At 43.3% G+C, this 27449-nt stretch overlaps 1 protein-coding gene across 10 annotated transcripts in view; it reads left to right on the forward strand.

Annotated features, from left to right (window-relative positions):
* nav3 (neuron navigator 3) overlaps positions 1 to 27449 on the forward strand; it is a 301610-nt gene that overhangs the window by 183397 nt on the left and 90764 nt on the right. For all 10 annotated transcript variants that reach the window (XM_070992307.1, XM_070992300.1, XM_070992302.1 and 7 more), the window contains exons 4-6: positions 8339 to 8411; positions 15939 to 16113; positions 24371 to 24439. In XM_070992307.1, coding sequence (XP_070848408.1) covers positions 8339 to 8411; positions 15939 to 16113; positions 24371 to 24439 — 317 coding nt within the window. The remainder of the gene's footprint in view (positions 1 to 8338; positions 8412 to 15938; positions 16114 to 24370; positions 24440 to 27449) is intronic.

Genomic DNA, 27449 nt, shown 5'->3' on the forward strand with positions numbered 1-27449 from the left:
AAAGGAGGCAGAAGATGAAGTCCAGCTTTGTCTGGATACAGCACTAACACCCAGGAACACCGGCTCCCTCCACCTGTCGCTGAGCTGCAGCAGCTCAGACACATCTGATGTCTAGACAGACAGTTTTGCTGCTGTCTTTCTACACTGAGCTTGCCTTTGATAATGGCCGTCAGTAATGATGATGATGTGATTTTTGTTTACCCTCATCCAGAGAGAGTAAGCACACCAGAAAAATCCCGTCCTTACCCTGATTTTTAAAATATCTGAGGCGTAATCTACAGATATAGACACTCAGACAGTAGTGAACGGTGTCATATTGCTCTCATGACGTCAATATGACTATTTTTCTTGAGAACTGCACACAAGCAGAAAAAAATAGGCGACACAACAAATCTCCGGATGACGCACTGCTCACGAGGGCTGTGTGGCTCCTCTAACCTGTTAACATGGGAAATGAAATGAAAAGCAGCTGGTTCAGCGGTGCGCACACGCTGTTCAGGTAGGCAGTGTGTCCTGGGCATAACTCGCTGCTTTGTAAAAGCTGCTTTGATTCGTCTCTTGCTGTGAGCAGAGGAATTCCTGAAAGTGAGCGCACCTGATGTCGGTGAATATGGTGAATATTTGACATCTCAGGCTGAGAAACAGCCAGAAACAGAGCTGGGCTGTGAAGTGATTTTGGTGTAGTGGCTCCACAATGGATCGCACCCTCCATGCTTTCATGTGATTTACCCTGACCCAAAAAGCATTGAACAGGCTTTTTGAGGTTCTAAATGGCCAAATTGTGTTTGTCCTTACTTAAATAACACAGGTTTTGTCCAGGTAAAATGGAGGAAACCATTACATGCTACTGGCAATACTATACAGAAGCACAAAATATGGGAGAGGGGACTGAAAATTCATACAAACAGCTGCTGCACCTGATTTATCACTGCCGATTGACCATTGCAGCAGAGGAAACTGCATCTGACATTTAACATCTGGGAAAAGCTGCTGTAAAATCTACAGCACTGTTTTACCGGTCACCCACAGAGAGTGAGAGACCACAGCCAGAGACACTGAAAATGCTCAGTGACTGCGGCGGCCTAAAGACTAATGCAGCAGAAGTTACATTACATAGGTCCCTGTTCAGCACTAAGACACCAGACAAAGGATTAATGTGACAGTCTGTCATATATCACATGACTCTACCTACATCACCCCCTGCTTCGTTGTCCTGATTTCCAGTGGCTCAGAGCAAGTTCAGTCAGTACGTTATGATTGAAGCAGCCAATAATCCTCATTGAATAAGCTGAATATTTAACGTTTTATGTGTGCACTGCAAAAAGCTTTAGCAGAAATCTCCCACCCTGACTTCTCATAACCCATTCCATCAGCTTTTGTTGAGCCGACAACATCAGGCCATTTCACTAATGTTTCCTCACATGCAGCCTCCCTCTTGTGGGATGAATGCACAATTGTAGCTCCAGAAGTGTCTCCTCTTCAGCCAGCATTCCAAATTCAGAAGCAGAAAACCAGATATTATTAGTCTGCACAACATTTTTCAAAACCCTGATGTGTACATTAACATACAATACAAACACATATAGAAATGCTGTTGAAGGCTTTGTTTTTATCGAGGATAGTAGCACCAAAAGGTGGAGGTATTTCACACCGTGGATCCAAGCTGGTCAGCAGGTTATGCAAACAGATGCCTTAAGAGTCAGCAGCTTACCCTCTCTGACCCTTTTGGGAGAAACGGCCTCACAGAGGAGTGACAGGCGAATTTGTCGGCTGTCAACAGAAATGCTCTCCATCACGTTAAGGATGTTTCCTCATGCAGATCATGACTGTAACAGCGTGCATGTGACAAGAGGCAGAAGACAGTCGAGTCATGCTGGAACTTAAAAGCCATCAAGAAATGCTTATCGCGGTCCTCTCGCCCCTGAAAAACAGCCTCCGCTCCTTCATCCTCCTCTGCTGCTTTCTTTAATTTGCTCTGGGATAAAGATTGATAAGAACCCTCCTGCAAAGTCATCAGCTGAGATGAGGTTCTAGCTGCACCTCAGCCTCTTTTTCCAGGTTTTCCTGTTGTTTGATATTTTACCTTAAAGGGACACCACCGATTTGACCAGGAAAAGATGACACGGCCTGTAAAAATAGTTATATCCTGTCTTCTGTGGCCAAGTTTGAAAGACTTTAGGAGGGTATAATGAATGCGTGCATGATGGGAAATGTAGGATTTTGCCTTTTTTTTTTGAGACGCCATCATCAACAGAAGCAACAGTGAGATGTTAAGTGATTAACCCACAGATGAATGAGGTGACTTGTTAGTCTTTGTCTCTGTCTCTCTGCAACTCATCCACACACATGTGGACACACACACACACACACACACACACACACACACACACACACACACACACACACACTGCTTCTGCAGCAGATGCACAAAGCCACATGGAGGCCTTCCAAGTTATTTGATGCTGTAGACATTCGAAATTGAACCACCATATATAATTGACACGTCCATGGATATAGGGTTGTGTTGCCACGCAGATCCTGTTGCTGATACATCATTTGTGTTTATATGCTGACTGAGCTCATGCACCAGTTTCTGAAAGTACTAGAAACGTCACAGCCACTGAAATTCTTCAAGAAAATGATTGTTTATTTACATGAATGTGAGGCACGATGTGATAAAAATCAGCTCGGAGCTTGTTTGGTCTCTGTAGCCTCAGCTACTTGAATTGAGTGATTTTAGTTTGGTTTTCTTGTGTTCGAACAAGTTTTATGGTGTACAGTTTCATAACATTTAGGCTGCTGTGAATACAAACACCGACTTTGTGAGCCCGAGCTGGCCAGCTCAGTCTGGATGCATGAGGTTCAGTGTGAGGTTTGCAACAGAGGGTGCTTGTAAAAATGAGCAATAACCTTTTTCAAAGATTTTAGGAAAGGCGTATCCTCAGCTATCAGCCAAGATTTCAGTCAGGGCTAGGGATTATGGAGACTGCCATCGTGATCAATACTGCATAAAACATTTCTTCAGCCAAGCAAAAGTTTCTTTACTTTGGATTTTGACATGATGAGTGATGATCCCTGGATTATGAGACAGGATCCTTTAACCCAGCCTCCCCTCTGCCCATCAGCTGCTCTAAAGCTCTGTCCCATTTGATCCGTTTTGATTCATCGTCTGTCAGCAGCTGTCTGCGCTGGACGCACTGAGAGTGATAGGGCAGGGTGAAGAGGAATCAATGGAGTGTTTTTGACGAGACCGGTGGAAGCACCGGTGTCAGACCCCCGGTCTGAAGAGATGAGTTGATGGAGAGGTGAAAGACAATGAGAGGAGCGGCTGGCTTCAGATTCTAACAGTGTAGTGAATGGCTCTGAGCTGCCATGTCCTTCTGCTCTTTGCTATTCATGGGAAGAAATCCACAAATACTCCTCTCCTGTTTTCAAAACCTTTGGGATACAACTCAACAGCAGAGGGATTTGGCTTTGTCTGCATGTAAATGTTTGGCTTTCAAAGCAGCTCAGCTCAACGGCAATGATTAATATCGTCCAGTATATACTGGCTATAAAAAACATCCCAGTTATGTGTTGCCTCAGCATGAGTGATGAGCTCTGCTTCATTAGGTTTCAAGCGGCAAGAGGAATTAATGGGTGCAAAAAGTGTGTATTCATCTGCTCAACATTCTGCCACGTGCACTGAATGGAAGAAAGTTTGTGAGGCAAAACTCATTTTTGTTAGCTTTAGATGGTATTGATTTTGATGTGCCGGCAGAGAGGCTTAAAACGATGACACAGTGGTTCGTATGTAAAGGATTTTGATGTGATTTATTTGGATTCCCCTGACTCATCGCCGGACTTTGATTTCTGCCTTAAGCAAAAAAAAGAAGTCTAAAGAGATGCTACCGAAGCCAGTCAGCTCTTCGCTGGTTTGGTTTCCTTGGGGAACACACATAACCTGCGGCCTGGGATGACTGTCCTCGACCCCGCTGGTGATTCAGGTTCCAACCACCAGGACTAGGTTTGAGCACAATGTGCATGTGGGTATAAAATATATGAATAAACACGGACAGCATTCGCAAAACAATTACTCGTCTGAAAATAAAAGCAATTGGAAGGAAAAACTCTCAGTCAACTGCATCAGACTTACTCACAAAATAGCTCTGTTTGTGGAGCTTGAGTCATCTGTGTTTTTGAAATACTGACTTAGGGATTTAAGGTGGCATGTATTTTCCAGTGGATATGTAGCATTTTGGGGTAAAACCCTTCAATTATTGAGCTGCGCTCGTGTGCTGTAAAGCGCTAACGCCTGGTTTTCCAGTCCTGCCTTGAAGGAGGTTGTTTTCTGTCCTGTAGGAAGTGCTAATTAAGGTGTTGGCCCATTTGTACTTGACAGTTGCAACTAAGGAGTAACACTTTCCAATTCCAGCCATCATACATCAGTCACTTGATGCCTTTTGAGAGGCCCAAAGTGCCCCAGCACACTTTCACAGGCAAGGAGGCACGTGAGGAAATTAAGCTTCAAACACGCAGATGTAGGCAGTGTCTCATTTTGTGTCTTACCAAGTCTCACTTTTTACCAGTCGTGGAAAGAGTATCATAATACACGGAAGAAGTGCTGTAACTTTGCTGTAGAGATTTACCTAAATCTTCCCACAAGTTAAGGGAAAAATCACATTTTCCCAAAGGACACTATTACATGTGATGTGTTTCCATGCAGTTTGACAAGTACTAAAGGACAGTAGGGCTTAAATGGAAGGCAGAAAATGTTAAAAGTTCAACATAAATCCTACTAGAACTACAGCTAACCAGTTTACAGCTGCTCAGTTTTATGTGTATTTGTGTTGTCATTTCCTCAAAAAAGTTAATGTGGGATATCATCTTAAAACGGAGGATCATACCGGTGATTTTACATGTAATAGCAAGTTCACATATACACTTAAAACAAGGTCTGATATTAGATTTTTGAATGTTTTTCCTCATGTTTCAGGCAGAAATTGGCTTCTATTCATTTCTCCATGGTACAAAAATCAATCAATCAACAAATTCAGATTTTTTCAGTTTTTAGTTTGGTAATTAATGAAAACTTGAAATAGAAGAAAAAACACTCAAAGATCGAAATCTGCATCGTGTGCATTTGATATTTGTTGCCAAAAATGTTTTTGAAGCAGGTACAACAAGCAAAAACGCTGGTGTGACTCAGTTCTAACCCAAAGAAGGTTCATTCTTGACCTTGGAAATCTCGTCACACGACCCTCTTATGTGGTGTTTCTGCAGCTTATTGACAACTCTCCCTGCCTGGAAGACGGGTTGAATTAGCCAGTTGGGTTTTGTAGTCTGCAGGCCTCGTGTCACCCAGCCATTGTAAAAGCTCCTCTCTGCTCCCTGCCTGTGTCAGTCGGAACGTGATATTTTGATTTGTACTGTGGCTCTGTAAATGAAACATAGCTTAATTGAAACTGATTATCACAGAAACTTAACAGCTCGCCCTCATTATTCTTCCAGGCTATTGCGGCCAGTTTCTTACCCGCAGTATGTGTTGCACATGTGCCCTCCTGTCACTCTTCAAAACGCGCTCCCTTTTTCCTGCTCTAAGTACTCCATGATTGGGCGAAGTGAGCTTCATCAAAATGCCCCTTTCCAAATTGCTTTTAATGGCTTATGCGGCTCCGTCTGATGCCAGCCTGCATCGGAAAAATAAATGATGTCGGTTTCTTGAGAAGCTGTTACAGGATGCCACAAAGCCAAACCGCCCACCAAACTAGCAGTTAAACATCGCCAGAACCCTGCGGAACATTAGTGCCCCAGCCGTCATCAACGCCTTCAATCATTATTCCACTTGTTTACGTCATTTTAGAGTTAAGGCTGATTAAAAACAAACAGCGGCTTGGTCAAAAACCTCAGAAATTCTGGCTGGAGTGTTACTTGAAGACAGGAGGAAGGTACGGGTCTCTGTCTGTGATGCCCGTCCTTTAAAAAGCATTTAAAGGCCCAAATCTGTCCAGCTAAAGAGATTTACTGTGTGTTTATGAGTTCACTCCTTTTTGACTTTATCAGCTATTAAACCAGCCTTCAAACACACACAAACACACACACGCTGCCTGTGGAACAGATGCAAGGCCTCCCAAGCTTTTTGCTGTAAATACTTGAAATTGAATGAGCCTAACTGAGTTTAAAAAAAGGCGGTTATCATGCAAATATTGCTGATTACACATCATCCGTTCCTAAAGGGTGTTTATTTTGGAGAACCGCTACATCCCACATCGTCCTTGTGGTCAGTTCAATTAAGACTAAAAGAATGAGCGTTCCCAAACGCTGCTCAGCACATGTCGCTCCACACACAAACTTCTGAGAGTGTGTGGGATAATCAAACAGCCCAGAGCCGGGCACACATGTGTCACTGTGTGCACGCAGCATGTGTGAAGAAAACCTGGAAGCCCACATGTGAGGGCGCCCGCTGCAGGACTGTATGTGGCGATGGGAAGTGGGAGGATGTGAGTTGTGTCAGGCAGATGGAGAAGCTCTGTGTGTGACTTCTTGTCCCACAGGACTCCCTGTTGATACAACCAGTGTAAACATATCAGTCTGTGGAGAGAAAGTGACAGGGAAGGAGGTGCTCTCCTTCAACGACTGCTGCTGCTGAGAGGGAGCACGTGTAGTCAGACATCCTTCCCCATAAATTGGTTAGAAAAACTAGTTAAATTGTGTTCAAAGTCTCATCGGTCAGTGTCCTTATCAATGAAGGGAAGCGCTCGAGCAGCCATCTCTGCCATGTCTGCACAGGAAAGCTATGCTGTCACCTGCTCAAGTCCTCCAAATTATGCCGCAAAATACGCCGTTTGTGGGCGCCCTGCAGAAGGAGACACAGACGCCTTCTGTGATGCGAATCAGCAGGACGTCATTTGTTTGTGCAGACGTTGTTTTTCAAAAAGCTCCACCTCCACCCCAGCATCCACCTGTAGGCTCTGACTCAACCTTTCCCTGAGAGGAGAGTTTGTATTGTCTCAACAAGGTCAGAGCTAAACATCATTGCTGCTGGGCGCCAGAAATCTCAAGGCAACGGCAATTCAAATGTAGACAGTCTGCATGGTGAGATGGCACGCGTGGGAGATAACTGCATCAACTTCTGCGCAGACGTTTTTACTGAAATGACGTGCATGTCATTTCTCCGACATTTCTCATGTTGAACAGGAGAAAATTGTGTCAAATTAATTGTCGTCATAGTAAAATGGTTCGGTGAAAAGGACTTTTGATTGATTAGTATCCTGATATAGTGCAAACATGAAACAAATAGTTTGTGATTTCAATGAGAAAGTCGGTTACATTGAAGCTTGTCACAACTACAAGAAGAAGATAAAACAAATGTAACATAATTGCCCGTGTTCTCCAGTTTTCTGTACATTAAGAGAGGTCTAGTTCTCTCAGCTGAATATGTCACAGAAATACACATTATTAAGACATGGAGGACAATATATTTAAGCTCAGTGGGAGTAGAGAAGAATCAGCAAGCGCCAAATGGCTTGTGTGCAGATATGACTCATTATTCTTGTTCTACAAAGTCTCCCTCTCGCTAATAAAGAGATACAGGAACAATGAGCGAGAGAGCATTAAAAAGAAAGAGAGGGGGAGAGCTTGAGAGAGCTGAAGGGGGTCACAGCTCATGAATCATCATTGCCTGCTGGACGTCAGACTGACTGCCCGGCCTGCCCTTTGTGTGGCCTTGGCACACTGCGCTGAATCAGAGCGCTCCGACCTTTGACTTCATCATAGCAGACCTCCTGAGGGCCGCTGGCGGCTAGCCACCATGCTAATGCAGCCACCCGTTAGCCGCTGTCAAGGAATGCAAAATTCCCCCTAATAACTGCAACCTCAGTGTGTCGTTGTGAAACTGATACCAGTTTGCAGGGGTGACAGTTGTTGCTCTGCTGTGAAAGGGCCTCACTGACCCACACACACTGTTTATGTGCCAATGTGCGTGTGTGTACATTGTTTCCCCTGTTTGTTTCTGTCTGCGTGGATGTGAATTCACTGTTTATTTATCTCTGGTATCTGCATGTAGCCATTGCTGCCATTGTGGATGTATATGGCGTGTGTGAGACATGCTGAGGCAGGCTGCACCCCACGCTGTGTAGGTGGAGATACACTGCGGTCAGTATGTCACGCAGACGGGTGCCAGGGTCGAGTGGGGGTCGGATAATAACCACACAATGATGTGCTTTATGCGTAATAACGCTGATCGTCCTCGTCCTCCGAGCCCTCTGGCCTGAAACATTTAGGCTCACTGAATGTTAAGTATTGTCACATTCATGCTGCGTCTGTCCTTTGTGCTGAATGTCTGCCGTCTTCTCCACAGATCGAGAATGTGGACGCCTGCCTCAGTTTCCTGGACGCCAGAGGAGTGAATGTACAAGGGCTCTCAGCAGAAGGTAAGAAGAATCAACAATACTCAGTTCAAGACCTGATTAAACTCTTAATTGAGTCAGTGGAGCAGCAGAGGAGGGATCTCCCTGTTGTATTTCTAATCTCTAGACCTGGAAAATTCATTTGGCTCCAGCACCACCCAGCCCTCTGTGGGTAGCTTTCCATTTCTTCACAGCACCAAATATCCTCAGAAAAACTGGTTAAAACCTATTTCCAAGACATGCTATTATACTTCACAGTAATAGAGTTTACCACATTGGTATCATGGCAGTGTGCACATTTTCTCCATCTCAAGCTTTCAGTATGGCAGTGTAGGCAATCATTAGGGCATCAAAGGGGATTGTGGGGGGATAAAAACTCCCGAGGGGGATTCGCCCCCCGACCATCAGGGTATACAGTACATGGCTTATATGACAGCCATTACTACAGCAGTGCTCTGTACTGAATGACTGCTGGCCAAATGAAATGATAAGCTAAAAATTGTCTCACAAGGCCGGGGTTGAAAATCCAGATCTGTTCCTATGTGTCATGATTTTGCTTTACATTTGATATTTACTCTGCAGGAGGAACCCAAGATTCCCTCAAAGTTTGTCAATCAGCTGCAGTCAGGTTTTTTTTAGCGCATGCATTGAGCTTCTGTGAAGTGTTAAGGAAAAGAGACCAGATGTAGTGTATGGCATTTACGCAACCCACAACACCTGTAGCACACACCTGACATGCCATACGTTCAGAGGTGTTTAACGTACAGTAGCTAGCATGTCAATCTGTTAAGATATACCTTTATTAGTCCCACAGTGGAGAAATTTCAGGTATTACAGCAGCAAAGTGGAAATGCAGGAATATAGGGCATCAGTAAAAAAAGACATTAAATATTAAACAAACAATATAAACGAGGAATATAAAAATATGGACAACAGGTACTGATTGGATGATAGTACTCCTGACTGGAGTATTGATATTGCACATAGGAGTAATAATACACCTGATTGAAAGATTAACATATTGCACCTTAAGTTGAGATTCACCTGAGCAAATGAAATAATTTCACAGTGTAAGTGAACACAGTTCATGTGTATTAAATGGTTGCTGTCCTGTCAAAACCATGCCCGCAAATCAGTTTTAAAGGGTTTATTTATCTTAGGAGTAGTACAAGTAAGAATAAATAGGACAATTTTCACTTAGTACCTCAGTTAATCTGGAAAATTCAAAATCACTGAAGTTGGACATGCATTATTTTCATTGGACACGGGCAAAATGTGAAAGAACTGCTGCATTTCTGGAACGTTCCCATTTGTCAGCCCTGAGAAGTAGAGAAGTCAGTGGTGTATCTTGATGCTGCCAGTGTGCAGGATTACATAGAAAACAGACATGGATGTTCTGACACATATTGTGTATTTCTATTCTATTCTATAGAGTCCCATACCTACAGACATGTCTTAATTATTCCAGCAGAAAATGTCTCCAGCTGTTATTTAGGACCTATGTTTGCCCAGACCCCATGTTGTTTCTGCTCCCATTTAAACATTAAAGAGGTGAGCGCGCCCTTGACCTCTCCAGCAGCAGAAATAGTCTGACAGCCTGACACACTGACCGACAGCTCTAAATTCTGTGCCCCCCTCCACTGCAGCACTAAAAACAGCAAAGTGACTCACTGGGCCTGGAATTTCAAAGTGGGTCTGTAAATATATGGGCTATTGGGTTACTCTGCCCATCACTGTTGCTGCTGCATTTCATCACTTCCTTCAGTCTGTCTCTCTCTACTTCACTCTCTGCCTTTGTCAGCCTTATTCTGAAGACTTACTCTGCATGTGCTGCGTGTTTGTTCAAATTAGCTGGCCATGTCTACCCTCTCATGCCTAATTGAATCCGCCCAGGAATCTCCAGATTCTGTTGGCTGACGTGTCGTCTTTATTATCTTTTTACAAGGTGTGGGAATACAATAAAGTGGAATGTTTGATGCGCATACAGACGCAGGGTCTTTTTTTCCTGAGAGAGTCTACTTATTGTAATAACCTCTCCAGCAGTCCCCTTGCATCTCTCTGGTGGGAGGTTGTAAACCGAAGTTCCGGAAAAACTCATCTTGTTGAGGAATTATGGTTCCCCCTCAGACATTTATAGGCCATAATGAAAAGTCAAGTCAAAGCATGTTTTTCAATGCGAGAAATGGAAAGAATGCTGCAGACACATAGGATGGTGACCTGGGCACATTTGTACCAAAGGGCTTGTGACTAGATCCAGATCATAAGAATCTGAGAGGGAAGGATCAAGAAGCTACTGACCTTATGTTTGGCTTTGAGTGAGAAGCAGGGTGTCATACTTTTAACCAAATTGTTTTACCATTTTAAACCGTACATCCCAACAACTGTCCGCTGGCTTTTCATCTACCACTATACCAGAACATCGAAGTTTTCCCTTATCCAGAGAAATACCTCAATATCTACTGGATGAATTGGCCGAAAATTTGCCACAGACATGCATGTTCCTGTTATGTTGCAGTGATCCCTTAACATTACATCCAGTACCACCACCAACAGCATGTTAGTGTTGTCACTGTGAACATGTGTTTAGCTCCAAGCACTGCTCAGCACAAGAGCCATTTGTGTGGTTGTAGACTCTTAGTGTTGTTATAAAGAAAAAAGCTCCACCTACTCAAACTCAAACTCACACTTGACCCTTTAGTACAAAAATGCCATTGAATCCAACAACAAGAAAGGTTTTACTGCTTGAAATGTGATAATTATCCACAGGAAGGTCTGTCTACCGGCCCCAGCTTTAAAAAATAGGTGTAAAGCTCCAAAACACACATTTCCTGCAGTTGATAATGGCTTACAGTGAGGGGTCCATACAACAGGTCATTAAAGCCTCTTTCCACTGCAGGGTCTCTGCAGCTGAGCAGCCTACAGTATGACCTGCTCACCGCAATAAAGTCTCTGGTGCTTGATCTCTGTGGGTGCCAATGTTTTTAAAATAGGTCTGATTTCATTAGTCCACTTTAACACTCGTCTGTGCTAGGTCATCAAGGGGTATACCCTTGTTCTCCGGCCAGAAGGTGAGGCCTAGGGTGAGGGTAAGTCTTTAAGTTAAAGTTTAAGTATATTGCCTATCATTTCTGGTTGCAAAAAAAATGGCTGACTGTGTGTAAACAAAACATAACTGTGGAACAATAGATATTTGAAAAATTAATTTGGAATGGAATTAATTAAAACCAAACGTCCACAAAGAAGCCGAGGGCAACAGCAGAAGCAAAGACATAACCAGCTGTGGGGGACCCTGGCTGGACATGTATCGTCTGGGGGTTAAACTGAAGAAAGGCTGATGAAGTAGGTAAAGACAGAATATATTGTCCTTAAATGCTCACACAGTATTTGTCTTCTTCTTTGTATTACCCAGCCTGACTCGAACCTTTCCTTCACTTCCTCCAAAGTCCTCTGTGACTCATGAACTAACCTCTCCAAATAAGAAAGAAAAAAAAAAACAGAAAGAATAAAACCATGTCAACCACTTAAAAGACCTCCAGAAGCAAAGGCACATTTTCATTGAGCGTGAGCCAAGCACAAACACTGAGCCTCTACACCGCTCCATAGCAGCAAGAGCCTTCTGCTTTCAGTGGATGAGAAGGCAGTGTATTGCTAACAAAAAGTCTTATGGGAGCTTTCCCAATGTCCTATTGCTGCCTCACAGAATCCAGCCTTGTCTCTCTCACAACTTCTCCCAAAACTCTCAGTAACTTGAAAATGGTGCAACAAGGGAGCAAAAGCTGCTGCCTTCTGAGAGCTCTACAATAAGATTTCTGCAGACAATTGATGGTCAAGCATAAAATATCCAAAGTGCTCATATCTCTCCTACCTCATTTTGGCATTAAAAGGCAGTTAGATGCTGCTTTGTCAGTGTTGCCGCTAACAGTGCTTGAAGTTTGGGCACTTTTTGCTGCACAGTAGCAACATCTGACAGACCTTTTTCATGCATGTATATATTCTATTTTACAAGCACGGATAATTCTTTTCTGAACATCATACAGAATCACAACAATTCTTACAAGATAACGCAGCAGTTGGCGGACAACAGCCCTGTCTAAAAGTTGCCAGATATCTGTGCATAGAGATGATCTTTATCAAACCTTCGACAAGTACTTCAGTTGCCTGACCACATATTGGGACATGGAATATGACCTCAGGTCTTAGGTGGCGAAGTAATATAACTATCCACCCTGTTGTTCTTATGCGAAAGAGCCAAAGTGCAACATCGCTTCGACAAACAAGTCTAAACTAGTGCTGTCAGGCGATTAAAAAAATTAATCTAATTAATTACAGGATTTGTAATTAATTAATCTAATTAATCGCATTTTAATCTCGTATCTGCTAAAGGTCCCCAAATAAAGAATTTGAATTCTAGGACATTACAATTCACTGACATTCACATTACAGCTGGTGAATTCTTTTCATCACTGTAGTTCTCGACGGTAGCTGGAAATTAGAGTCAGATGACGCTATCTGAAACGCCTCTTTTAGGCCCTCGTCTTCCACGATCGAAATCGGCCTGCAATCAGCAGCAACCCACTTTGCGATTGAGTTTGTCAGTTTTTCTGTCGTGGCTCTGCTCATTCGTTTTCCTAACTCAGCAAGTGTGGGTTGGTGGAGTGAGCTCACGGTAGCACTAGCGGCACTAGCAGCAACTACATGTTTAGCGTTTAAATGCTAATTCAGGCTGGAGCTGCTACGGTGATAGGAAAATTCTTTTTTACACAAGGTACAAATCACTGCGTTCTTGTTAAGAGTCCCGTCTTTGTTCTTTTTATAAATAAACTTGCCATTCAAGGGTCCAAGTAGGCTTGCCTCGCTCTCCGGTGTCGCATCCATGTCTGTTGTCACCCTGCTTTTGACTAGTGGCGCAGGTAGGATGCGACCTGCCACTGCAGCCTACGGGTCACTCAAAGGGCCAAATTTAAAATGCTTGCGCATTGACTTGCCACTCATGATTAATTGCGTTAATTTTTATAGCGCGTTAATTTGAAGCGTAATTAATTAATCTAATTAACGCGTTAAACTGACAGCCCTAGTCTAAACGGATTACATCTGTAAGACTGACGACAAGGTAATGGATGGAGTGATGTTAGAACAGGTCGTGTCAGGGTTGAACCGTCTTGCATGAGATGATATCAGGACCAGATTCTCCTTACTCCAACTTTTCCTTTCATTCATTCATGATTAGACATCTAACAAAACTGCATATGGGCAAATGTTTAATATTTGATAGCTCAGTGGAAGTACTAATGTGCATATTGTTCTACTGCTGCTGGGAAGCCTCCAGTCTCATTCTGTGCATTTTACACTTAAGACTTCTAACAAGACAACATACAGTAGAGTAAGATTTAAAAAATGACATTGCAGTGAAGGAAAGTATTGGTGAAAAAAGACAAAGATGTAAATATACATACTGAATTAAACACTGAAGAAATATCAAAGTCAGACCATGTACATGTATAATAATTATGTTTAAACCAAGTTCCACAAAGGGGACCATCCTCTAATCACTGCACCATTAGTTCAAGATCCTTCACGTACAAGTCATGGCTGGAAATGACATACTTGTCCTCATTAACACCCTGTTCCTCCCAGACTTTGTACAATATGTCAAATTTTTCCAAGCTACAACACTCCCAAGCCCAAGATTTGCTGTGCACTAATTTACCCAAAAACATAAAAGTCCTGTTGAATTTCGCTGCATTTAAGCTCAACATGGAAATCATGAAGAAACTAGATGTTGGGCCATCAAGACAAGGCAAGCTCAGGTGACAGCGGGATCCACCTTAAGGCCCTTATCACATCAGTTGATACTTTCCTTTTGTGGCACATAATTTTGAACAACATCTCAAATAAAACCACAAAAAGCAGTGATCCTGGATCTCTGGCCCATGGACAGTTGCCGAATTGTCCAGCTGGTAATGCAGCCTTGGTGCAAGCCCACACCTTGCTAAAGTTTCCTTGAGTAAGGCTTAAAATATGCCCCTGACCTTGTTGATGAAGTATTATTCTTCCTCGTGTGCTCATCATTATCAGTTCCATTACTTTTACCAGTTGCCACAAGTTTGAGCGCACAGTGGCTCTTCGGTCGGCTGAATCCGCAACATTGTTTCTCCCTAAAGCACAGAAAACGCTGCTGTTCAGATTCTCTCTAAGGCCCAGTATAAATTACCACTTCTGGGTGTTAGAAAATGGAAAACACCCCCACGAGATTAATCTTCTCCAGCTTTCACAGTCTCCAAACATCATAGCCATGGATGGCTGGGGAGAATGTTTGAGCCTGACCAGACTGAAAAATGGAGTGAAAAGCCCTGCGTCAGCCACTGCCATCCTTTCTGCGCGTCTGTGTGCCAGCTCTCGCTGAGGGTTTGATATGAAAAGTCAATTTCACAAATGGGTGCGTTAGCCACAGTGATCAATTCTTCCTCCTCTGTGGCTGCAGAATCTCCTCTCGGCCGTGTGTGAAGGAGCCTGCGAGAGATGCATTTGTTTAAGTTTTGTCCGAGATGAACTGAGGAACTGTTGAGGATGAGATTAACGCTCCAGACAAAGTTACTCATTGATTAGGAGCTGTCTTGCTGTTGCCAACTCAGCAAGGTGACTTTATCTGCAGGGCTGCAGTTTCTTGCAGATCTAATACCCAAAGCAGGAATAGAATCTTTTTGATTCCCACACATTTCTCGTGCAGATCCCTTTAAATAATTTCACAGTTTTCAATACACAGAAATGTATCACTTCTGCCACAACTATACCAACAGCACCTGAAAATACACCATCAGTTCCTCATTTCATGGCGAAAGCAGAACTGTAATTGTAGTTCCTTTTGTATTATTTTTGGCTGTTTGGCCTCAGACTTACCCTCACACCAGACTTCTGCCAGCTAAACACCGGTCCAGAAGTTCCCATGCTGAGCTTCGCTCCTAAATGAAGCAGCTGTGTGTTAGCTCATGTATGTGAGCAGATGATTTAGTCTGGATCTGTGACAACTGCTTCTTCTTGTGAGCGGAGGCCTATATTATTCCTATACAGAGTAAGTGTTACTTCATGCTGAATACAATTAAGTGACTCTTAAATGGGAAATGCTGTGACTCTGCACATTATATGCTGTATATCAATATCTACTCCAGTTAAAGCCAGTGTATAATTACACTTATTAAACTCTTATGCTTGCTGCACAACAGCTGCACTTGAGTTCTATCCTCAAGTGTTTTTTTATTTTTTTTTAAGTCACCATATGTTCACTTTACAGTGTTTGAAAGATACAATAAATGATCTGGAAAATATTCAGATTTATCCTCACAGGGCACTGCACTGGTTCTAAACAAATGAAAAATAAAAGTGCACTATTTTCACTTGCAAAACTGACTTTATTCCCAGAAAATGTATTGGTTCTACTGCAGGGTAAAGCTGCATCTCATCATTCACAGCAGTAACATATGGATGCATCCTGAATTCACATGATGGTGGGATAACACCACAGCATCACATTTTTCTTCCGTTTTGTCCCTCCAGAGATCAGGAATGGCAACCTGAAGAGCATCCTGGGTCTCTTTTTCATACTGTCCCGCTACAAGCAGCAGCAGCAGCAACAGCAGCAGTATTATCAGTCCCTGGTGGAGCTCAGCCAGCAGACCAGCAGCACCACGCCGTCCGCCAGCAGCCTCAAGACACAAGACATGCAGTCCAGGTACGTTGCACACCACATCGTTGTATTTCAGTAGTTTGATTTTGGGTCTCATTTGTGGCGGAGGTAGCCTCGAGGTCACAGAAGCAAGCTAATGTCACTGGTTTGAATTAGTGGACCAATTATTTTTTTAGGATCCATGCTGGAATAGAGGTCGACTGATTTATTGCTTTAGGATGCTTAATTAGGTCCAGTTAGAGCTTTTGTAAACAGGAATTTGATGGATATGACCGCCTCTCAGTGGTGTTGAAAATGAATAACAGTCTTCACAGAAAATGTTTCTCATTAGGGCTTTTGCTGCATCAGCTCCATAAGGAAGTTTTGACAGGGAAGAGTCAAGCTGGCTGACTGCAGAGGGGAGCAGTTACGTTAGATTTACATTTTTAATGGAGTCTTAGTCTTTAATTGTGTGGAAAATACGCTTTTTCACTTTCTGCTTGAGGGACAAGACAGAAGAGTGATACCACCCTCTCTTGATGTTAAGTCTGATAAATTGCCTCAAGTGATGTCACTCGAGTCAGCGTCGGTTAGGTCTGAAAAGAAGTTAGCTTACTAGACCTCTGTAGCTCATTGTTCATCTCTGATTGAGGCTAATGGCTTGTGGTCACATTAGTTGCTACTAGCATATCGCACCCATTATCTCCACCTGAACTGTCTGCAGTTGAGTTGCATTGTGGGTAATGCACATTAGGTGCCAGGATTTGACAAAGAAAAAAAAAAGGACTGTATCACTGGTTCTCAATCGATTTGTATCCTTTTGTTAAACTGTCTGTTTAGTAGTTGTAGGTTTACAACATAGAGGTTTGTGTTTATTTACAAAGTGCTGTACAATATGAAGACATGCATTAAACAGCAGAACTGCTGGCGTACAGGCAGCTCAGCAGTAAGAGGCAATAAAAGCATGTGTGTGATGTAAATAGACAGAGCAGGCCTTAGAAGAGCATCTAAAGGAAGGCCTGAAATGCCACACATGAGCAGCATTCGCCCTGACCAGATCAAGTTACTGCACGGCTGCTCTGTTTGGCAGTGCTGTGTGTGTGTGTGTGTGTGTGTGTGTGTGTGTGTGTGTGTGTGTGTGTGTGTGTGTGTGTGTGTGTGTGATTCTGTGGCAGTGTGTGTGCGTAAAACCAGCGCAATAAGAGCAGTCAGTCTCAGCACTTGAGGAGAAGGATATGTGAGTAAGATGATATTGTCGAGTGCTTTAGCGTCACTCTGTTTGGACGAGTTAGGAGTTGGTAGCGATATGGTCAGCGTATCGCGTGTGTGTGTGTGTGTGTGTGTGTGTGTGTGTGTGTGTGTGTGTGTGTGTGTGTGTGTGTGTGTGTGTGTGTGTGTGTGTGGTGGGGTTATTAGGGGCACAGCTGCCTCCCATTCCCACACTCCTGCCTCCCTCCACAACAGGTGGAGAACGCTCTCATACATACACACCAAACAATGAAGTTCGAAGCACACGGCTGCATCAGTCCAGCCTGGCAAGCGTGTCAAACCAACACACACACAAAACCATTCCAGAAGTAGCACTTTTCACCATCAGGAAGTACAAAGTGTGTGAAGACAAGTTGGTTGATAGATGTTTGAGGTTTCTTCACCAAAAAGAAGGAAAACATCTAAATTCACAGTGAAGGCCTTCCTTAAAATCCATCTGTGTGAAGTGCATCAGTTCATTTCCAAATAGATCCTCTGCCCTTGCTGTCCATGGTTCTAACATCTCACTCCCCTGGGCTGATAAGTTAATCACATCTGAATGCTGAAGGCCACGGTGGAGGTCAGAGGATCGCTCCAGGTCTGTCAGTGATAAAGTAAGCCATTAATCTGGGAGTTATTGGGGCTGTCCGGGCTACTCAACCTCTCTGTGGCTTAAGGAAGTCCAGAAAAGTGTGGAGAATGAATTTGATCATTTCAGGGAAAGGAGGAAAAATGTTGCTCATATGTTATATGTATGAAGAGCAAACTGGAGGTATGGAGTGATTTGGCATAGTTGACAATGATAAGGCATTATCTATATAAATCACTTGAAGTGGGAAAAGTGTGACTTGTTTTGAACTCTGACTGCTGGTGGTTTATGGTGTGTGTGTAGTGGAGGCAGAATAATCATGAGCGTGCGAGTCAAACGTCAGGCGAGGATGATTTCTGACTACGTGCTGCAGTTGAACCAAATTCCACTGAGTGTTGCATCCCATGCTCCACCATGTGTTGCCAGCAGAATGGAGGAAAACAACATCAAACGTCTTTTTTTGAAATGAAGTTAATACTGCTGCACTTCTTGTATCTGTAAAGGAAGAATTCACCCTAAAACCTCCTGATTCTGAAATGCATTTACCTCTTCAATGCAGCCGACTCGCTGGTGGGTCGGTCGTTATGAACTCACGCTGTGCAGTCAAAAATCATTTAAACCCGCCGAGATCACAGCATTTCCAAATGAGACGATCAAAACATGTCAGGCTGACTCTTGGGGAAATGTGCTTAAGAGGACGCACAAGACATCTAGAATATTTCAGTTTGATGGACTGATAAAAACATGTGATCTCAGCTTTGGCTCACTTAGTGTAAAGATTATATAGCTTTAAAGAGAAGCTGGAGCAAGCTGATACAGAATATATATGATGCTGTCAGATATTGTGGAAAGAAAGATGATTTTTCCAACCTTATAGTGGTGAAGAGCAAATAAAAAGAAGTCTGCCTGCATTTGCCTGTCCCACCCAGACTCTGTAGATTTGAGTTTATTTGAGGAATCCGCTGTATGTAAATTGGCCTGTAACCTGCTCAAAGTGATGATAGTCGGTTGTGTAAGGTTGCTTTCTCTGCACTTTTCATATTGCAGCATGTCAGCTTGAAACCATATTAAAGATCTGTAATGTTTTGTTTGAGGCGTCATGCCCGGCCGGTATGCTTTTCCCTTTCACCCATCTTTGGAAACACTGAAATGTAATTAAATGTATTCATAAAAAAAAAACTTTCCTGAATCTAATTTTCCACAGTGATGAATTTCTGCAAGCTCCAGCCGACCCTGAAGATTTAGCATGTCTGAGTAACTCCATAAAATAAAAGATAAGCCAGAAGAATGGATGTTTTAAATTAAAAATGTTAAGCTTTTTAAATGATCAAATTATCTGTCTCACAGATTATCGCAGACACACGCACTCGCACACGCTCACGCATTTGCCCTGTTGCACATCTACAGTGGAATGGGGAGCTTTCTATAGACAGCACCTGCTGGCCTAACTGGTGTCTGTGGGGCGAGGGATGGGATGTGTGTGTGAGAGAGTGTGTGTGTCTGAGGGAAACTCCCCATTGGACATATCACGACAGCTCGGAGCCACGGGAGGTTTTCAGTGCTCTAGAAGGCAGGGGGGTCCGGGTCTGACAGGGCACAGCAAACCCTCCCTCTTTAACTCACCATGTCCCGGGGCGAACAAGTTGACCCCCTGCTCTGGCGCTCCTCACGCCTGCCTACCGCCGTGTCTCGCGACAGGAAGAGCCGTTTGCCTTACGGGAGAGCCAACAGCCTGGCCAAGCCCGACTCGTCTCCTAGGTACAGTTTAGCTTGTGCAGTGCGTGTGTGGTAACATCAAGGCAGCAGTCTGAATCTTTCTGGAGAGCACATGCTGATAGGAGGAGGATGGATTAGTGTCAGTGGCATCATGAACTGGTAAATGGTTTGGTTCTGCTTGTCCGGTTTCTAAATCTAGACTGTCATACATGACGGCTTTGCAGTTTGGATCTTTATTTTAGGCTGTTAATACATAGATATGATCTCTGTTAGAGGATACTGTCAGTGAGAAGTATTAGTTGAAGTCATTAATTAGTCTGGCAAACAGCTTGTTAGATAAGTGGAGTGCTACATATTAAAAGCCCAATTTTATGCTGCATGTGTTTTGAACTAATTATCTGTGTTTGCTTCATCACCAAGAGCAAGTGTTTGCATGTTTAGTTCAATGACAGTCTGCCTGATACATTTTAGGAATGTGTTTGTGTGGCAATGTTTAATTTTGTACTGGATACTGAAGACTGTCCTAATGGGAAAACACTACAAGGATTTTTTTTGTGTGTGTTGTTCCGGGACCTCTTCTACATGGCCGTGCAAATAATGTCTCAGAGAAGGAAGCTGGTAGCAGCGTATTGCTGTTATCACACCTCAAAGCCTCAAGTTGGGTTGAAGGAGGTCGAGGTGGATGGTTGAGCATACAAATCATGTCTTTTTAACTCTAAAGACAGTGCTGTTTGCATCACTTTTCATGTGTACAGCACTACGTTCACCTTCAGGCTATCCCAGTCTGGCCACTCTGAACAACTTCAAACACGTTTGCCCTCCAACTTGGTCAGACCACCTAACCCAACCCATAAAATAGGAATGTTATGGTTCATTGTTGGCTACAGGGGGCCCAAATAACCTATTTTTGTTGTCATGCTGGGAGGACTTGTTGATATATTGATACAACAGAATAGGTGCAAGATAAAGGCAAGACCGTCAACTAGTACAACAGATTCTTCCATGTACACCATTAATGCAGCATAAATTCACGAAGACCATATTCCACCACATCCACCTGTAGGTGCCTGCAGTGCAACACAGAAGCTGCTGAGCTGTCACAGGCTCAAATTTATACGTGACTTTGTGTGTGTCTAAGCAACAATGCAAGAAGTGGCATCGCAACATGAGTGCTGATTGGGCTTTGAAAGGGCCACATTGAACAGATACAGATACAGATACCCCCCCCCCCCCCCCCCCAACATGAATGTCGGCTGACATCTCATTACCTGCTGTCATCACAGTGGCTTCAGTTCCTGAGCGCCCGCCACCTTGGATCTAAATCCCATCAGTTTGTGTCTGCCTTCAGCGCTGCGGCTACAATTGCGTTGAAACTGATATTACTCACATTTAATAGGACAGCGATGGCATCCAATATCGCTTGCATGTGCACCGCAGTGTTGTGGACTATTAGACGGAGGTACCGCTGATGTATGTTGTATTGGATCAAAAGTGACAGACTTTAGCCCCCTCTGCTTCTCCTCTTCACCACCACCACCACCACCCCAACTCCTTACTCCTGATGCTGCCCTCATGTGTTCTGGTGTCTTTTTCCACATTGGAAAGATCTTAAACGCTGTGGGTTGGATAAGCACTCCAGGCTGGGTACTCTATACCATCGCCTTCATGTTTCATTGCATTTTATAAACGTGGAGGTGGGGGGAGGGAGCCAAGATGAGTCTTGTGGTGGAAAACCGTGCACCACAGCACCCCTGATTTTTTTTTTTTTTTTTTTTACTGTCATATACAAATGTGGGCTGCTGCTGCTCCATGAGCTGCGCTTCCATTACCTTCTCTCAGACTTCAGCTGCCTTTGGTGCCTTTAAACATCACCCTTGTTCCTCCTCCTTGCTAACAGCTTTGCACTGCACTCCCACTCTGAAGATGAACAAAAAAGAGAAGACAGAGGGAAAGCAAAAGGACAAAAGCTTATTTCCTTTAGAGAAATGTGATGCACAAAATTGACCCTTTTTTTCCATTGAAATGCTGAAAAGGCATTTTAGAGTGTGACAGGCTCCATTAATCTCTGTCTAAGCTTGTCTTTTCCGTGTGCTAAGTGCCATTTAGGTTATTTAATAGAGCGCAAAACACTACTGGGAGATGAAATGTGGTGTGGGTTGTGGAGGTGTTTGGGAAGCTAACGAGAACATACTAGTTGCCAGACATCATTAACCGATGTATCATGTGTCATATAGTTCATTAATTATATGATGCCTATGACTTATGCTCGAAGTGGCCCTGAACTTGTTTCCCCTGCGTTCTGCTGTCTGCTCTGAAGCTCGTTAGCATAACACCGCATCATGAAAACCTGCAAGGTCAATTAGAAATGTACAGTGACTCAGCACTTCATCACAGGTGGTTTAAAAGGGAGCTGAACTGTCCAGAGGGAGAGATGTAAATAGACAAAGACTGTGTGTGTGTGTGTGTGTGTGTGTGTGTGTGTGTGTGTGTGTGTGTGTGTGTGTTGAGAGGCAGATGAGAAATGGTGTGTGTTTGAGAGAACTGGAACCCTAAAGATACACTCTTAGAGAGTTCGACAGCTAATTAAAATTTTGCTCACCTCCTTAAAAGATCCTTGTCGTTCACAGTTCGACCTCTCTGCACAAAGCCTCATATATCACACTGTTGCCCTGCAATGGCCGGTTTGATTTGACAAAATGATGAAATTTATTCAAGATATTGACTGCCAATCTGCACCAGTCCTCCTTTTATTGTACTCTTCTATAAGACGAAATGATGCATGATTAAGAAGCTGCCAAAATATTCATCAGCAATAGATCTTTTATAAAAGTCACGGCCAGTAGGCTACTCGTGCTGAACCCTATTCCTTGTAAAACCAATTTCTTATACCTGAAACATGTCTTTTCTTTAATAGAATCATTAGTGTCAGTTCTGTTGTAATCTATTTCTGCTGGACTTTAATTCACTTTGCATGAAACACTGAAAATTAAAAGTCTGATTTTGAACCTTTTGGCATTTGTTTGCATCCATGCAAAGTGGAGAACTGCATGCTAAATGCAGACAGAGCAGAAAATAAGATGTGTTGACTGCAGTGCGTCATTCAGCCACCCAGTATAGGTAGTTTATTGTCTCTGTCCACTCACTCACCAACGCCAAACCAGCAGCCCACAATCACAAAACAGAGGACAAGTTGTTCCTCGTTGACGGGGAAGAAGGAGGTCTAAACAGACTGCTGGTGTTTGTTGCTTCGTCTGTCCTCCAGCTGAAGCTCAACTGCTCTGCTCATTGTAGAGGACAGTTTTTAGACAGTTACAGTTGAAGTGCTGCGACTCTGTGCCTCCAACCTCAAAAGGAACTGATGGGAAAGTTTCTATCTCTGGTCAGCCTGTGGAAGGTATGAAGAAAAGTCTACAGTTAGCTTCTTTGTGCTGTGAAGTAATTTGTTTGTAATGTGTTAACCATCAAGAGAGAATCATATAATAAGCATGTCTGAATTACAGTTATTTAAGTTATTTAATGCTGTGTTATGAGGTGGAAAGTACAGTCAGCGTTTTGTTTGGAATAGAATCTTTGTGTGCAAACATTTTCCTGTCGTCGTTTTCACGATTTTCCTTAATGGCCATAGTGCTCATATTTCTGTAACAGCAGCTTTTAAGGTGCCTCTAAGAAAGCTAACTTGGCTAATGTCAGCACCCATTAGCCGAGCCTGGCACAACACCGCTTGCAATATTGGTTACATTTCTACCCTTTTTTTTGTCTTTGTGTGTGATGTGTGGTTTTGTCCATAATTGCTTGGAAAAAATGTAATTTTCTTTGTTTAAGGAGTGAAAAAATAGCAGAAAAGTCCCATGTTTTGATGCTAACGTTATGCTAGCTGAGGCACAGTTAGCCTGAATGCTCTCTCTCCTTATAGGCAGCAGTTTAAATGTTACTGTTGCTTTGAGCGGGTGTTCATCACTTGTTTAGCACTTAAATCAGCCACAAACAATATTTTCCCCAGGCATTTAGAGCAACTAGTTAAAACATAAAATATGTCCAGATGATAGAGGGCTAACTTTCAATGGAGGCTCTGTTCATTGAGTTTATGGCAACAAGTGACAAACGCTCACATGGTTGCGAGTCATGCAGTTCACACAGGACATTACACTGAAAACATTTACACACAGGAATAAACAACCTCACCACCTGGCCTTCGACTTTTCATTGTTTACAGGGCGTGTGTATGATGATTAAAGGCATCTCTTTGTTCATAAAGCACTCTACAAGTAGCTTAACTACTTCCTGTCAGCCATGAATGGAGTGCCCGCCTGTAGCAGGCCGCGTTAATTCCCGTCTCTGTGAGTGACTAACAGCGAGCGTGGGGTTGTAAACTGTGACTGGTGCTGTGGGCATTTCCTTCGCCTCCGCCTCGTGTGTTGTGTGTTTTGGGGTTTTCTTCAAACGATGCCACCACGAAACTGATTGTGAAAGTTTTTCGGGGCGTTTTATTTCAGCGGCCCTATAAATGGATTGAGAGATGTTATTGGCTTAGTCATAAGCGTGTGGTAATAAACATGTGTGAGCCATCATGTGAAAAATCAAAGCAATGTGCCCTGGCGTGCTCCAGTATGAACTGTGCTGCTTCTTTCTCTCTCTTCTATCTGAATGCCTCCTCTCACTCGCATTATTGTATTAAGGCATGGATTAAGAAAATTCCAGCAAGACGCTGGTCTCATTCCTCTTCTAACTGTGTTAAAGGTTTGTCCGTCGTCTTCTCTGCTCTCTCCTCAGTCTCACAGCACGATATGCAAGTCCTCCGGGCCATAGTGGAATAGGGTCACCACAGAAGAAAAACACAAGGTAAATATGGCAAATATGTATGTCTTTGTTTGCTGCTTAATCTGAATCTCAGGCTCTCTCTGTCGCTCTATCTGCTGAGAACTCACTTTTTTTGCATGACCCCATGCCTTCATACATTTGACCTTTTTGCTTAATGTTTTAAGGTTCTTATGTTACTCTGGTGCCACCTCAGGAAGGTCAAAGGTTAGGGTCAGCTAGAGAGCAGCTGATAGGGATTCACTGTCCTGCTTGAGGATGTGCCTCATGGCAGCTCACAGTGAAAAGACAGTCTCTCTCAATATAGTAAATGTTCATTATAGTATTTCTTACTACATTTTAGCAGGTGATTCAGCCTAATTAAATGTGCCCTTTCAGTTTCCAACGCCCAAAGTGTGACAAATCTGTTCTGCAAGTTGAATAGACTGCCATTGTAAATGTAAATGTGTTCAGTTGATAATTAGAGTGAAATGGGGCCATGAAAAAACACCCTCTTTCAGAGACTAAAGAGAAAAAGACGTCATGCCGCATGATTTGACCGACCACTGACCGCAGGGAGACTACAGTGCATTAACACATCAGCCAGTATTTTGTCCCAAAAAAAGAGGAAATTGAGGATCACTGTGAAGTTTTCAAACAAGTAGTTATTTTGCACTTAAATTCTGTTAATCTCTGTCCTCGAGACGCGCTGCTCTGTGTGATGTGTCCTCTGGGAACAGCCCTTTTACACATCTTGGCAATGAAGCTGCTGCTAAATAAGCTACATAAGTGTTATAATGACACTCTTTGTATTGCCAAGTTCTCGAGACTGTAGCTTAGCAGTCAGGGAACCACAGGCTTCAACTGCTCTTGAGGTGTCATGTGTGAACTGGTAGACATATCAAACCCATATATCCGCATAGGGCAACTTGACCTACCATGCCATAAACATAAACATAGGCTTTCATTTTTAAATACGGGTGTGTGCATGAGCGCAGGTCTGTACACCCACTGTACACATTTAATGTATAGATACAAGCAAAAACAGCTAGATACTGTTATGTACATCCAGTACTATATGTACACACCCCAGAGTCCAGTTGTCTGACGCTTGCAGCATTTGTTCCGCCTCTAAGGCAGTGGGAACCAGCGTGTTGGCAAATAATTCCTCTCCAGCCGCCACTGAGCAATGGCAAAAATGCTGCAGCCAGCAGCTCCGACCCTATGGGTGGTAATCTGCCCTCTCACATCGCTGACCACAAACCTCACTGCTGCTGCTGTGCAGAAGAAGAAGCTGCCGAATTCATACACACATATGAAGACACACACATTTACACAAAGTGAAAAACCTGTGTTGGCGGTCAGTGAGTGTGAGCATCCCTCTGTTGCATCCTGATTCTCAGCCGCACAAGCCTGATTATCACGTTTAATTGCTCTCTTGCCATCGGAGAAGTTATTTTTAATCGCCATGAATTGTCTCCTCTGCTAGCCCTCAAGCAAGAAAGTTTTTGCAGTTCTAAAATGGGAAAACAATTGATGTCTCACATACTGCGCTGAATGAAGAGCGTTTCCCTCAAGGTGCTGGAGTTTTTCCATTTTTTATGCGCTTTATGAGACATTCTGCTCATTAGCCAGAGCCAAAAGAACGATCCACTTCACAACAGCGAGAACTGCGCTTTTCCCTGGTTTCCATGCACTGTGTTGCATTTTTGTCTCTGGTCTGTTTAGATTCATGCTTCCTAATTCGGGAGGTGCTTTCTTTGATGTTATTTATGTTCCTTGGTGTTCATACCAGTTAAGTATGCATAAAGGAAGAGCTTAGGTCCAAGACAAGTGGTTGCCCTCAGTTTTTTATGCTTGGTTTTCCAAGGATGAGTAACTGTTAGTGGATGCCGATATAGAGCTTTTTATGCATTTCTGCACGCCTCATAATGACTTGCTTCCTCTTGTTGGTACTCATTTCTTTCTTATTCCTAATTAAGCGCTCTGTGGTTCTCTTTGAAAACGAGAATATCTGAATGTAAACGTCTGAATAAACTGGCCTGGTGTGAACACACTGCCAGGCCTAGGTGCCTTTACTTCCCCTGGAGTCACCTGTGTTTAGCATGTATGCTCTGCTGGTACACTTTTGTATACTGTAATTTGAGTAAACGTCAAGTCTGCATTCACCACTCAAGAGTCTGAAGTGAATACAAAACAAGGACTGTCTTCAGATGGGACATATACACTTAGATTTCTTGCTACGATGTAAAATAAATCTGTTTATTGTTCTAAATGGGCTGAAAATTTGATATGCTCCTTAAAGTTCATCATGCTTGCAGCAGGGGGGGATGTTTGACACCCTGTTGGCCACCTGCTACCTTGTGGTCCTGTCTTCCATTTTAATGAGCCTGGGGTGGCTCTGGCTCTGCCCTGAAGGTAGCATGAATCCCACTCCCTCCTCTGCAAGAACTTGTGTGGAGAGCTGGTGAGTGACAGGCTGAATAATGTGTTTGTCCAGCCTCTGTTTTCTTCACCTCACCATCAGGCTGGAGGTCCTCTCTGCGTCAGATCCACTTCCCCGAATCTGTCCTAAAACAATCGCATTTCCCTCTCTAGCCCCATTTTGCTGATGCATTATCAAACATGTATTTTGGAAGATGAAAGAATCTTATGATAAAAGGGACTCCCTCTGATTTCCATCTGAATTGCCTCAATCTCAGCCTCATTTTCCCACTGTTTATCTCTCATTTTCTCTTGTCTGGGTTTGCAGCTACTGTATTTTTTTCTCAAATTCTATCTATCTGCGTCTATCTCCCTTTCACTCTCTATTCTTTCTTTTGTTCTTTTCATTCCTTGTTTTTTTTGTATGGTCTCCTCAGTTCCTTTCCTTGTTGATTGTACCTGGCGGAGCTGAAGGCTACAGCGACTGTTATCGGTGAATGCGCATGTGTTTTTAGGTGCTTTTACTTCTGTTTCGTGGTGAGCTATTTCATTTGAACACAAAAATTCAGCCTCCTTTTTCCTGTCACTTCTATGCTCTCTCTCTCTCTCTCTCTCTCTCTCTCTCTCTCTC

Source organism: Chaetodon trifascialis, chromosome 22, assembly GCF_039877785.1.
Source record: "Chaetodon trifascialis isolate fChaTrf1 chromosome 22, fChaTrf1.hap1, whole genome shotgun sequence".
In the NCBI taxonomy this organism is placed as follows: domain Eukaryota; kingdom Metazoa; phylum Chordata; class Actinopteri; order Chaetodontiformes; family Chaetodontidae; genus Chaetodon; species Chaetodon trifascialis.